Raw genomic sequence first — 15027 nt, 5'->3', positions numbered from 1 at the left:
TGGTATTGTCACAGTTAGAAAAGGGTTGCCATCTTTAGGCACTGTGGAGAGTTTCTACCAAAGAAAAGCTCTGTCCAAATAAATGGGACTTGTCTATATAAGTACTCAAATAGTTTTGCTGACAATGTTCCAATATTTGTAGAAGCATGGTATTTCAACCACAGCAAGATTTATTCCTTTACTATGAACAAATGTAGCCTTTGTTTAAGTTGAAGCTTTGGGGAGTCTTGTCCTTTGAAATGTCACTTTTATTTAAAACTTTATTAACACATACTGTGCTGTAAATGGTTTCATGGCATGAAATGACTTAAAGAAAAGAAAAAAAAAAGAAAAAATCACATGCTAATTTCACGCTAAACCAATATTTTTAGGAGCCTGCATCTGTGTTTGTAATAGAAGAGTCAGCTGCATCTTATTGCTGACAGTTTTCTTCTGTCTTTTTACAGACAGAAAGAAATTGCACAAGACATTAGTTTTCTAAATGCCATAGTTATAAAATAACTTTAAACAAAATACATGGGAATTAAGATTTTCACCTTAATGATGTAAGTGTCACAGTTGTGCAAAATTTAGGCAATTAGCCTACTTAAAATTTATCACAAGTTTGGTAATGCAAGACTTGCTGAGATGTATTGCTTTGTATTAAAATTATTTGGCTTGGAAAGGATTATAAAGTAAGAGAAAATGACTAGGAAAGAAGAATAAAAAGCAAAGGAAGAAGACTATTTCTAAAGCATTGCTCCTTCTGAAGAACAGACAATTCCATTAATTCAAAATAGCTTTAGAAGTGAATAAAAAGCAAATCAGACCATGTAAGTATTGTAAAATATAGTAAGATATATTGTCATTGCTATTGACTACATCTTGGACTAAACATTATATTGTAAACAAATTCCTGCACAATTACAATAATTTGAACTGCCTGTCTCTGTTGGGTAACTTCTTGAAGGGCCTAAAACCAAGAAATGCCTGTTAATCCATCCTGTGACATTCATTTCAAGAAATGTTGTACAATATACAGTGGATATTGTAAATAACAATGGATATTCAGAAAAATGGATAGTTATTAAACCTGTCTAAAAATGCTAAGCTTTAAAAACTGCAGTTGAAGTGTGTTGCAGCGGGGACATTAACACCTGCAAGTAAATCTGGCAGATATAATTTAGGTGGCAGACAGCGTATAGTGGTAACTGGTGTAATTTCTGGTTTTATGGCTTTTTCGGATACACTTATGTTTTCCTGAAACATTTACCTGCCATGGAGGAGTTTTCCACAAATGCTTTACAAGTTTGGGGATTGTTTTTTAAGTAAGTGAGGAAAAATTGCTTTGCATTTTGTCATTGTTATTTTTTTCTCAGGTGCATGAATATTCTTACAAAAAAAGACTATTGATGAAGATTTGTGTTTTTCTTACATAGAAAGATTAAAGGACCTGGCCAACACAATGCTGCTTCGCATTTCCTGTGCTTGCCTAGAGTACAGTCTGGAGCGAGACACTGTAGATCCCCCTGGTGTAGATGTGCACTAGGGCAAGAGCAGGAGGAATTTTTGCTGGCTGATGTGCACTGCTTCTCTGAATAAGCTAAAAATAAGCAAAGGCTGCCTTTTGGGATCATAAACAAATTGACATTGTGATTTTTAATGCCAAGGTGATATCACCTGAGGATGTGGAGTTTTCATGGCCAAGCCAACAAACTGTTGTGTGGATTTAGCTTCAGTGCTGCAAATGCAGCTCTTGTTATTTAGCAGGACATGAATTTTCCTGGCACTATAATGGTGACATGGTTCTGGAGACAGTACAAATACAGGGCAAAAATCAGCACCTGCTGCCACAGTTTTACAGTCAGAACAGACAAAACACAGAGAAATTGAAAGCACGAAAAGGTGAAAAGCCTCACCCAAGGTGAAGCAACTGTGTCTTACATTGCAGGTTGAACTTATGCCTGAGCCCAGGCCTGTGCTTTATTTAGTCATCTACCTCTCTGCAATTGTGTCCATATTAGTGAAAAAGAAACATTTATGTCAGCTACGAGGTGCTGAATAATTGAAAACTGTGCAGAATAATCTTCTAAGGAATTAGCTTAACAACTCTGGAATGTTCACAACAAAATGCACCAGTGGGGAGCCAGGCCACCTGTGTCTCACTGCTTCTTAGGTCAGACCTTGCTGTCTCTCCTCCTCATCTCACTTATCTCAGCATGGGATAAAACTCAAACACATCTGAGAAATTAACAGTATCGATGGTTTAGAACTAACTTTGTAGTATAAACTTAACTATTCCATCTGACAAGCAGAGCTGGAAAATTCTCTGAATTTGTCTTGTCCCTAGGTTGGACAAGAACCTCGGGTGACATTGGTCTAGTGTGAGGTGTCCATGCCCATGGCAGGGATTGGAACTTGATGGTCTTAAGGTCCTTTCCAACCCTAACTGTTCTCTGATTCTATGATTCTCTGATTTTGCTATAAATATTCTTAACATTTTAGATAGAAGATCCAGTAGCAAATAGGTCCTAGCACCATTTAATGGTTGTCTATGGCTGTTGCTGTCTGTGGAAGGGGTGTAAAATGGGCAGCATTTTGCCTCAGATGAGTAGTTACCTAAGGACAGACATAAAGGTCCTAATGTAAATGAGAAAGAAACCATAAGAAGAAAAATTAAGAAACTAATATTATTTATGATTATAAATTTAGATATACTGAGGATTAAACCCAGGATAGATAGCACAAGTGCCTTTTATCTCAGATATACACTCTCTGGAGCAATGCAGATTTTTGCAAGCCTGTTACCATCCAATTATTCTCCCCACTGATTAAAACCAGTGAGTTATTGTATCCCATGGATTCTATACGTTCTGCATTTTACTAGTTTTTGTAACACAGTCCTAAGGCAAGAATGGATTGAATAAACTCTTTTGTGGTTTTGCCCAGTGTGACTTTCAAGTGTTTTAATTTTAGTAGTGCTTTGCCAATCTGTCTTATTATATTCATGTTTCTGCTTTTCCTTTGTGAAATTGTCAAAGGTATTTAACTTGCATTGTGAGGATGTGAGCATACATTGTGAGAATGGATATTGATTAATATCTGTCTTAATAAGTGATAGATAGCACATGAAATATGACTGCAGTAGCTATGAGCTTGTTAGATGCCAGGGAAAGCTAGCATAGAGGTTTTATCATAATGATCTTTCACTTTGTAAAAGCATCCTATATGGATTTGAGATCCTGCTGTTTGATGCAGTGTGATCTGGTTGGAAGTGATTGATACATATTCTATGCAACAAAGATGTTCATTAGTTTGATAGAAATACTAAGTCCTTTGAGACTTCAGCCTCACAGTTGGAGTGTACAGATAGGAGGGGTTGGCTGTGCTGCTGGAAGACGGAAGAAAATTTCTGTGCTTGTGTTGGCAGTTCATAGTTCAGTTAGAGTTGCCCCTGCTGTTAGAGCCAGTGGACTGAAGTGTTTCAGTAACCTGTACTGCCCGTGATTTTTATACAAATGAGCTTCAGTTGTCTTTGTGGAGGGCTAGGGCTTACTGGTTGTGTTTTACCAAGCAAATGCACTGTATTATGAAGAAAATGAACGCTTGAAGAAAGCTGAAACGTGGGCACATGTTGAAAAGCTGATTGCTGCCTGGAGGAATGGCAGCCACAGCAGGGGAGGAGCAGGCACCCAGTCAATATTATTCAGCCACTTTCTAACACACGACTGACCTAGTTTTCCTTATTGGGACAGGCGTAGCCAGGCTGGTGTGAACCTTGGGCTGATGTAGACTACTCGTGGGAAGCAGACCCTTCAGCATTCCTTCTCAGGCTTACTGATACAGATGCAGCTGAAATTTTATGCTTGCGATGCCTAACTCCTTGCCTGAGCATCAAATCCATTATCCTGTTTTACCTTCTGTGCATTTAGGGTTGGTGTTTTGGCTGTATACTTTATTACAGACTTTTCCTAAATAATTTTATGGGGCAAAAGGCAGCTACTGTTCCCATAGCAAATTCTATAGACTTTGAAAGGGCTAAATGTTCTGAAGGGGCCTAAATGTTCTTTGTCAGAGCAACTATGTCCTGTTCCTAGCCCAACCTTCACCAGACTTCAGTTATTCATCAGTACTGGTCCACTTGAGGCATCTCATCAAAACTCACTCAGATTGTTTCACAATTCTGGCTTTTCATCTGCTTAATTTTCTGTAATTTTAAACTACCTGACATTTCATGTCAGTAAAATTCTGAGCTTGGTGGAGAAAGGGTGGTATTTCATTTGCAGTAAGGAAGCAAGTTAGTTAAAGCTGAGATTTTCAAGGAATCTTAACTAACCCAGCCTAACCTGGCTGAGTTGCAGTAAGACTTTCAGCTTCAAAGCATTTTAGATTAAAATCCCAGCCTTAAAATACACTTATGTGACCTCTGAGAAACTGCCTAAAGCCTATGGTATGAATTTATTTTGGCAGATAACCAACATCTTCCTATAGTATGAATGGGAACTTGCTTTCTTCTGATCTAAATGTTAATTCAGATGGGGAATTAACTGGAAAAAAAAGTAAGTAGGAGAATAAAACTATTCAAAATTACATTAGTGGTAAGAAAATATTTTCAGTGAATAAATATATTTAGCTGCAAGTCCCAATACTACAAGTTAATCATGTTCCTTGTATTAGTGTTAAGAAAGGTATTTCTTTTCAATTTAACATAACATGCAGCTGTTACATACAGTTACTGTCTGAAGTAATAACTGCAGTTACCCAATAATTTTTTAAATATTTCTACTTTCCCAGTGGAAAATTTATAATATTGATGGGAACTGAACTACTTCTGGGAATATTTATTTGCATCACAAGTTTCTGCTGTAAGCCAGAGGCAGCATCCCATTGCAAAAAAAAAGTATAGGGTTTTTATTTGTTAGCTCTGGTTCTGTTCTGCCGGATTCCTTCGGCTGTTACAAGACTTGTACTTTCTCTTGTACTTTTTGGAAAAAATACCTATATGGAAAGGGAATATTTTAAAATTCACAGCAGTTTTCACAGGAGAGGAGTGCTACTTTTTGACTAATAGAGCAATGAAAATATGCATGGCCCTCATCTAAGCTGCTCTGTAGGAGACATTTCTGTTCAAGTACTTGTTATTTCAAACCCCAAACTACAGTATTTGGTTTTCTTTTATCAAGGTATTTTACGTAATTTGTCCAGGTACTCAAATACTTGTCATAACATGATGATTTATTTATATTGTTTGTGGTCTTTCTAAAGTCATAGCCCAACTCAGAACCTAAGATGTGCAGAAATTGCATCAGATAGTGTGTTGTAGGTTGACCATTTGGTATTGATCTGTGAACTGCCTGAAACATTTCATTATGTTACCACCACCAGCCCTCTCCCTCCCCCAGTTAATTTCATTGTTAAATTGGGAAGCTCTTTGGCCTCTTTACAGCAGACATCTCGGCATATTATGCTTTCATGGCTTTTACTGTAATTTCTGCACTACACAGATACATATTTTTTTCTTCTCTCCTCAGAAATTTTTCCAAGAGATTCCACTCTAAAAGACAAGTTCATAAAACATTTTACAGGTAAGGCAGCTGCTTGCTCTTAATTTTCATATATATACATATTCTAAGTAGCCACAAGAGTCACATTAACTTTTTTGAGGTTCTGCACCAAGTTTAACATTTGTGAAGTTAAATTGCATATTTTAGGACTAGGATTCTTTAAACAACCCTAATTACATTTTGGTTTGAGTGTCTCTTTAAATAATCTAGCTTAAAATAACTTTCAAAACACGATAAGGTAAAACTTATTGTTTCACTTTTATTGTTGCTTGGCGTATTTATTGTTATGTTCATTGATTTTAAAACTTCTCATTGGACTGCATGTATCTTTCAGAAACAGACCTATGAGGCCATTTAAATTTTCACTATATCAGGGAAACACTTTTTCTTTCTTATGATTTAAACACATGGACACTTATTTTACCAAGGGAAGGATTAAATCAGTGTAAATTAAATTAACAGAAAAATGATTTGCTATTTCAAATGTGAAAGTTTATTATGATTACAGTCAAGCACTTAAAACCGGTTGGAATTGTATAATGCACTTATCTTTGGGACTGTGTAACTACTGGGAAAAATATTGTGCCTTTTGAAATATGTAAAGAGAGTTATCAAAAGCAAGATGCTTGCACTGATTCTTTACTCTCCACTTCCAAATATTCTGTAATTCATAAAAGTGAAGGTCTCAAAGTATGACACTGCAAATCTGTTGGTGATTTTCAATGTTATTGTGGTTCCTGAAACTAAAAACTAGAGAACTAGGTGGCAGTTGGAGCATGAAAAAGAGAATTGGAAACAATTGTGCATTTCCACTTTGCTGGAAATTTCAGACAGTCCTTGGCAGGAAAGAAATGAACTTTTTGTCTCTTTTGCATGGGGGAGGTGTCCTCAGAGTATGACACCGCAAATCTGTTGGTGATTTTCAATGTTATTGGGACTACTGAAACTAAAAACTAGAGAACTGGGTGCAGTTGGAGCATGAAAAAGAGAATTGGAAATAATTATGCGTTTCCTCTTTGCTGGAAATTTCAGACGATCCTTGGCAAGAAAGAAATGAACTTTTTGTTTCTTTTGCATGGGGAAGGTGTCCTCAAACCTGTAGGGTAAGCACAATTTAAAGGATCTTTCTGCCAGCCGCAGCCTAACAGCATTTACAGGAAACGTGCCAGACCCAGCTGGCCCTTCACTCTTACAGTAAACAAAAGTACTCATGAAGTTTACTATTTCCAGTCCATATGGGAAAGAAATGAGAAGAACATAGAGATTCCAACTATGCTATCCTATGTAGCACAGAAATACCGAAAATTCGTCTCCTGGGAAGGACAGGCACAAAGCTTTGCTTATATTCGTAGTTAATCCATTCCCTTTTCATCTGCAACTTTGCAAAACTGCTCAGCTACCATAAAAAACTCAACGTAAGAATCTGGGGAAGCTAAATAATGAATACAGGACAAATTTCATTACTCAAAAACAGCAGTGAAAAACAACCATGAGTTTTACACAAGGTATTTGAGAATACTAAATCATAGACAAGAAAAAAGAGCAAAAAATACTTGAAGGCCTGGAGCCATTCATTAAATTAATATTCCTTCTCCGCATGAGTAGTTGCCATCAAAATTGCTGAAATTATTTGACTAACATTAGCTGGAATGAATAAGTAAAGCAGATTAATTTCAAAATTCTTACAGGTTATTTCTTTTTGGCTCAGAATTTGTGCCTACATCTTTTTGCCTTGTATTTTTTTTTCCTAATATGCTCTTAAAATCTTCAGTGATGGGCTTTTCTGCCTCTTTTTCACAGCTTTATTGGATCCTGTAATCTGTGGGCATTTTCTTAAAATACAGCCTAACTTTGGTTTTCTTTATTCTGTTCAAACTGTAATCCTGTAATCCTTTTTCTATCAACCTTAGTTAAGTGAACTGTTCAGTTATATTCCTTACTAGTTCAAGAGTTAGAATGTTCTAAACTAATGAAGTTGTGAAAAAGCAGAGAAGGGGAAGTCAACATTATCTTTACAGTTTCAGGATTAAGAAAATTATTGTACACTTTTAGTATTCCAAGAATGGTAGACACGTTTTAAAGCCAAATAAGAACCATATGTAACAGGCCTCAACTATAGGAAAAATCATAAATAATCTTGTGACTCATAAAGCTATCTATCAGTTCAGCTTGAAAAGCCAGCTGACATGGAGTGCTCTGTAAGGCACAAATAAAATTAACAGCCTATTTTTGATGTCAGGGAAGAGAGTAGAAAACCATATATTATCTGAAGGGACACAGAATTTACTTAGTGACAAAAGCTGATGTTATCTCCATATATCCTGGAAAATTTCAAGTTACATAATTTTCTTGAGCCTAATTGCTCCCTCAGATAAAAAAATGGCAACAGTCTTCTAGTTCAAAGTTGCAAAGGCTGTTTTGTGAGTTTGCTGAAAAGCTTATTTTGTGGGTGAAAAATCTCATGAAATCCACATCCTACTGTAAAATCTGTCTCATGTTCGTGTATTCACTGTTATAGGGAGGAATCTTCTCTCAAGGTTGTGGTCATTTGGCTGCTCTATCCAGAGACAGTTGGCTTGGTATGTTTTACCAGGCTGATAACTCACTTACAAGTTGTGAAAGAAATAATTTTGCCCAGAAAAGCTTGAGTCGTCTTCTGACAGCAAAGTTAGTTAACACAGAGTATTTTGTATGGATCCTTTGGTAGCTCTGCTTTAAACAAGCTCTTCGTATTCAGGGTTCCTATTTGCGCTGAATTTAGAGGATGCAAATAAATTTAGTCTTGTTTTGTTATTGTCAATTTATGTCAGTGTTTTCTGTCCAGATCACAGGAAACTCCTCCTAACAGTGGTAGTATTGCTAAGCAGGTTACATGGTGCAATTGCTATGTTTTTTCTCTCCTTTCTGACTTGGATGCCATCAATAATACCTTCCCAGGACCATCAGCAATTATGGAAGGGCTCTTTGTTACCTTTGAGCCATGTTTTAGAGACCAGTAGCTACATAGTCTTATCAAATATTAACACGGACTGGACTGTATGTCCAGAGAAGGAAGCACAGACAAAGACAGCACACCCTGGGCACACAGGAGTTTGCCTGACCCAGACATTAACATGCTGCCCTCTGCATGCCTGAACCCTTTCTTTTTAGGACTGTTTTAACAGATCAGGTTCCTAGATGTTACTCAGCTATCTTTTTTTTTTTTTCCTCAACACCCATATTGTATATTAAGAACTTCGTAAACCAGCTATGTGAAAATTAGAAGCATTAATACATGAAACTACTTCATCTTTCCAGGGCGTGGAAACTCCTATTTGCTTAAAATGTTGCATTTATTTATCTTTAGAAATAATACCCACATTCCATATACATTATTCCTTCTGAATTAGACCACTGATGTCTACTGTGCAAACTAAACTCTTTTGTAGTTGTACTGTTCTATTTTTCATGATGTAAGAACTTTTACTGTTAAGTTTGGAATTTCAAGGCTCAGACGGTCCATCATTTTCAAGGGTCACTTTTCTGTTATTCAGATCATAAACATAATAGTGTAGCAATAGTATTTCTTTCTGTTATTTCAGTAGCATTGTTATACTTGAGTTGCATCATAATTATTTAAGGTGTAGCAAAAGTCTAAATATAATTTTAGCCAAAAATTAATTGAACATTAATAAATTAACAAATAAATAGAACATTAATTGAAGCTGCAAAGCAGTGACATCGAAGGTTTATGATTAACTCACGCTTACTTTTGGACAGGGCCAGTCACGTTTTCATCAGAGTGTAGCAAGCACTTTCATCGACTGTATCACAACACAAGGGATTGCTCAACTCCAGCCTGTAAGTAGTAATTTAATACTTTACATTAACCAAACCTAAAGCAGATGAGTTTCATTCAACCTGAAATGTTCTGCTTATCTAAAAAGGAGAGCTAAATCCTGAGAACTGTCTCAACCTTGCCCAGCACTCAGGCTTAGAAGAGTTATCAAGGCTTATCATAGCCAGAATCTTTTCTTCTTTTCTCTTTAGAGGGGTTTGGTATTTTCTTTCAGGGACATCTTAGTCACCATAGGATGTCTGAGGATGAATTATTTCCTCTCCTGCTGACATGGTTATATTCTGTGCAAACATTCCCTGAAGACCTGAACACAGGTTAGCATTCAATCTCTTGCTGTTTGGCACCATTTCTATTAAGTTTTATTAAAATACTTATCAAGCAAGAGAAGAAAATTGCACCGAAGTATTTTTTGTTACCAAATAGACCTTTCCATCAGAAAGCACAGTAATGGCTCCAAGGGCCATTTGAACCAAGGACACCAGAGAGACAGCAAGTGGGAAACTATTATATCTAGTCTGATGATTAGAAGATATACTTGAACATGGTAAATATGGATTTCCATCTATGTTAATTCTAAGTGGAAAATAAAGTTCAAATAAGTTTTGAAGAGTCTGACCTCAAACTATCTTACAGTCTGCTGCTTAGAATAGACTCCCAGTTAATGAGTTAAATTCCTTCAAGTAAAGTTGGAAGTTGAATCTGGTCTTCTACATCTTAGGAGGAAACTACCTGATAGAAAATTAATTGCATCACTCACATTTCCTCTAGAGCTCTGGCTAGGATAAGGTAGAATCTAATTTTCCATCTTATACACATCATTTCATGAATATCCATCAGAGAATGGTTTCACTGTGTAGAGTGCCTGAAATTCTACTACAAAATCTACAATTAATGTCGTGCAGGTTTTTGAGGGTATCTGGAAACTGAGATTCATTATTGCTGTGGGTGATTTTGTTTTATAGATTACAAAAGGTGTGCAAGGTTGCTAACAAGATTAGCAATGAGCCCTTTGTGTACACAGTCCTAGGATGTTTGCTGTGTAAGTATAATTTTTCCCACTCATTTTCTTATTTGTTGAATGGTCTAGTGATTTACTCCACACTTTTTATCAGGCATGCATACATAAATGTGGTGTTAACAGAGTGCATCAACATGCAGTTCTGGCATTGCTGTAAGGACTGACTGGTTCCTCATGGAAATACAAAGAAGCACAGATACCTCTGTAGGTCCCACTGTAATTTCCTACAGTTACACATTTGTGGCACCATAGTCCATAATTATGTGCTGGGTGGCTTCTTACTGTTTAGAATTTCAAGACAGAGTTTGGTTGGAGAAAGAAAGGTGTGTTGGGACTTCATCAACACTTTTACTTCAGGCCTTTCAGAAGAAGGCTTTGTTATCCATGGAAGAAGAAAAATGTCTTGCTTTCAGGTCTGACAATGCAGTCTTCATTGATAGCCTGGTCATCTTTTAGACCGCTTTTCATGCCCAAATCATGCTCCTGAGAACATCTCCAAAGTTAATACCATTTCATGGTGATGAAAGTAAACTGAACATGAAGATGTGACAAAGCTAAAGGCGTCAAGTAACAGACTGTGGAAAGAACCAGACTACTCTTGCTTATGAATAGCATGTTAAATATGTTAATTAAACAGCATTGTCACTGAAGGAACATCTTCAAGTGAGCTATTTTCTTGAGTTGTTTGAATATCAATAGGACAGTCACACTCCCAACAGTGATTTGAAAAACCTCACTGGTTATTATTGACCAATGAAATATATAAAATCAGTGACTTAATTTATTTAAATTTCTTCAAAGATGGTTTCCTTTCACCATCTCCTCCTGACAAATACTGCAAGCTTGGAGTTTGGGGGAGTTGTGTATGTCATTTCTTCCTGCATCAAGACTTCAATTCATACTAATCAAGAATAAGAAAGGAAGAGTAGGATATGAGTCAGTGTTAGCTGATTTGATTTCCAAGTGGAGGTGGGATTCATTTTGGTGGCTGTTAGAAAATGCTCTGAAGAATAAGGCAATATTTCAGTGCTAAGAAGAAATGACATAATTTCTTTCTCCTTTTCTTAACTATTTTCAGCCTGTTTGGCCTCTTGCCTTCCACGTCTTGCAGATGGTTTTGAATATATCAGGGATGCTGAACCAGTGACTGAATAGGTCTACCATTACTTTGTCAGGATCTTCTTTACCTTTCCTTAGTAAGGAAAGAAATCCTTTTCTCAGTCCACTTTTTTAAAATGTTATTTTTTGAGGAGCCTAAATTCCTGTTTGTTCATCACTGTTCTCTTTCAAATCTCAGCTTTCTCATTTTCTGCATTTTCACCTATTTAGTTTGTGTTTGTCCCTCATCTGTATCCCTTCACACCTCTGGGTTCGTGGCTCAGAGTTGCCAGAAAGATTTCTTGGTGTTCCAATACCTTTTTTCCTTTTCTTTCAAGAAGGTGAGTCGAAGATCTGCCTCCATATCCGCAGTACAGAAGCATCTATCTCATTCTTCCATCTTTAAAATGCAAAAGGATCAAAAGCTGTGATGATTTGCAAATCCAGGTGTTCTAATTTGCCTGTCAAAAATACACTCAAAGATGACAGGTGTGGAAGGGAGGGCTTAGATGGCAAGCAATGCTCGCGGTTCATGTGTACTGTGTTCAGTTAATGTTGTTCACTTCTCTTTACTTTGTTAAAAATAGTGGAAACATTGTAGGAAGAAGTAGAGCTGTAATCAAGTAGCTGCATCCTGGCTGCCTCTGTGCTCGCTCACCCTGTTCCTTCACCAAATGGACAGAGCGTCTAGTTTCCACTAGAAATAGGCCAGGCGCAGGTCTTCATGTTTACTTATATCCAGTATCTTTTTGTAATGGCAACATTTCCTGAGAAGAATGCATGGCAGGAACCACTCTTTCTTCCCTCCGAACAGACGGGGCAGCGCAGGAGTTATATATGTTCATCCCTCAAAACCACTGCATTTCTAGCAGGATTCTGTCATTGCTTCTACTCCATCTTCTGGCACAGAGGATGTATTCCTCAACACACTCACACTAGCTTAGAGAGGATAGGGTCATAGCTACTGTTTACTGTAAGGGAATTTGTCTTTGCTTTAACGTTTGAGAGAGTCTTGGAGACTCTCAGTTGCCTTGAAGAATGAGGCTCTCCCACTCAAAGAATTGACACCAATTAGTAAGTATTTCTCCTGCATGTACTAAAATATTCTGTGTTTCCCTCATAAAAAAAAAAAAAAAAAAAGAACTACAGTGCTATTATGCGAATATTTTCCTCCCTGTCTTTAAAGTGCTCGGGTAAGAAAAGGAGACGTGGTCTTTTCCTGTTAGAAATGAGATTGCCTAGGAAAAGCCAGATTTCCCGCGGGAGTAGCTGGAGCGGGAGCGGCGGGGGCGCGTCCGCGGGACGTTTCAGGACCATGGATAAGGCTGCCGAGGCCAGGGTGTGGGCTGCTCAGAGCCGCGGCAGCTCCGGAACTGGTGTGCCGGAGACGTACTTCATAGCTGTTGCTCACTCTTTTACAGCCTTCAGACCTTTGTTGGGTTGTATTTATCGAATTCTGATCCTTGCAAATGGAAGTAAATCATTTGATGAAGCCCAGAATGTAGAAATAGGCACAACTATGGGAAACTTCCTTGTAAGATGCAGCAGCGTGCACTGCTATGTGTTAAACCTCTTAGCATCAATGCTGAGGATTTGCCACAGCAAAACTCATTAGTGTTTGCAGGAGGGCAAGACCCACTGGCATTCTGGAGTTAATCTTAAGATTTATGCAGTCCACAGGAGGCTGTGATTTATAAACAGAGTTATACTAAGCAGTCTGCCTCCGTGTTTTGAAACTAGTTCTAAAAATGGCATATCCTTTTCTTTTGCAGACTTTTTAACAAGGAGAGAATTCTGATTTGCCAAGAAAGTGCCTTGAAATCTTCCAAGACAGAGAAGACATCTTTTACTTTTTTGATTTACAATGTTTTGTTACTAGATGCTTTTTATTTTCATATATTTGTTGGACATTCCATATTTGTGTGAAACATTATTTTATTTTAATTTGTAAATTTGTTGCCTATAGTTCAGACAAGCCAATTATTTAAATAAATTGTATATAAAGAATACTAATGATATACTGATTAAATGTTTCAACCATATGCAGGGAGTTGGTAAAATTTTGCTGTTTCTCTTGTTCCATTGTATTTACATCATTCTGCTCAGGCTCTTACTTTCATTATTTGCACTAACTTGAAATGCAGAAGTCTATGTAACTGAAATCTGAATAAGCTGTAAGTGGAGAAGTTTTACTTTCCATGGAGGATATTTTATATTATGAAGCTTTGTTAATATATACATATATATTATTGCACATCAGAAAAAAATCTGCTCAGAAATGCACCTTGCTTTCAGGAACATTTGTATGACTATTCTGGATTGTCATCAGTTGCATTTGTACTGGCACTTATGGAAAGAGTTGCAAATAATGTAAATATAAAGACTGGAAAACTGCAATGCAGTTTTGATGGAATAAAGGACATAGAAGTAAACTCTTTTCCAGGAGGGGTTATTTAAATTTATTAAGAGGCTAATTGTTTAATATAAAAATTGAATTTATCTGGTGAACTTGAAATAATTTTTCATTGAGAACTGCAAACCTGTGGGTTTAGGTTTTTAAAACATTTTATTTTCAAGTGATAATTTTTTTTCGTATACTTATTCTTCAACTGAATGAGATGCAAAAAATCCCCACATCATGCACCCGCTGTGAATAACAGAAACCTGTGAGGGTGAAAAGAGGGTAATAAAATTGCATAGTAGAAGAGAAAAAACTTAAATATCATGAAACCAAGAGGTATAATGAATGAATTTGACTGGTGACATATCAAGTTTAACTATTTGGGAAGAATACAAAGCACAATTGCTGCATCTTTCTTACTTAAAATCAAATTGTGATGATAACATTTGCTACCCATTTCTCTCAGGTCTTTTATTGCAACCTTATATGATTGCTTTACAAAGAACCTAGTATTAAGTGAGGCATTTATGGTCAGGCCCAGAGTAACTGACAACACACATTCATTACCATGCCCAAATCACAGTTCTTATAGTTAACTGACCATTCAAACCAGTCCCCTCAGATTAGATATTGTCTCCATCCTTTCCCTCAGTGTGGGCTTCATGAGCACCTTTAACTTCAATGGCCAGCATATTTCCCTCTGAAGAACAGCAGGGAAGCGCTGCCCTGGGATTCCTTGTCAAATAGCAAACAGCTGAGTTATTATCCAAAGGGGTTTTCTCTTTTTTCTCTACGTGGTTCAGTGTGTTTCAGCACCGAAGTTCTGCTGCGTCCCTGTGACGTACCAGGCAGCTGAACCCAGAACAGCTGCAGGTACTATGATGTTCTGTCTGGGCAATAGTATAGTACAGCAGCTGTTTCTAACCAGCTCCTTAGACACAACTGTTAAAGTAGTTACTCCTTTTATGTTCTGGCTAAAAAGTTGTAGTTATGCTTAACATGGTTGTTTTTCAAACTTTTTGGCACCATTTTCTTTCAGTAAGAGCAAAGTTTTCAAGCCTTGCTCTAATTCACATTGGAGGTAGTATTCATGTTGAAGATAAAGTAGCATTTATGAAAACCCAGTGGC

At 37.0% G+C, this 15027-nt stretch overlaps 1 protein-coding gene across 4 annotated transcripts in view; it reads left to right on the top strand.

Moving 5' to 3' along the window:
* Positions 1 to 14649, top strand: part of ALKAL1 (ALK and LTK ligand 1) — a 35942-nt gene extending 21293 nt beyond the window's left edge. For 3 of the 4 annotated variants that reach the window (XM_057397383.1, XM_057397385.1, XM_057397384.1), the window contains 4 exons: positions 5511 to 5564; positions 9303 to 9383; positions 10344 to 10420; positions 13270 to 14649. In XM_057397383.1, coding sequence (XP_057253366.1) covers positions 5511 to 5564; positions 9303 to 9383; positions 10344 to 10408 — 200 coding nt within the window. In that variant the 3' untranslated portion in view covers positions 10409 to 10420; positions 13270 to 14649. The remainder of the gene's footprint in view (positions 1 to 5510; positions 5565 to 9302; positions 9384 to 10343; positions 10421 to 13269) is intronic. The other variant, XM_057397386.1, reaches the window with a different exon arrangement.
* Positions 14650 to 15027: the final 378 nt, after the last annotated feature.

Source organism: Pezoporus wallicus, unplaced genomic scaffold, assembly GCF_028554395.1.
Source record: "Pezoporus wallicus isolate ANWC-B61680 ecotype Strahan unplaced genomic scaffold, APGP_CSIRO_Pwel_v1 contig_227, whole genome shotgun sequence".
Lineage (NCBI taxonomy): Eukaryota > Metazoa > Chordata > Aves > Psittaciformes > Psittacidae > Pezoporus > Pezoporus wallicus.
This window is presented reverse-complemented; position numbering and strand designations above follow the sequence as displayed.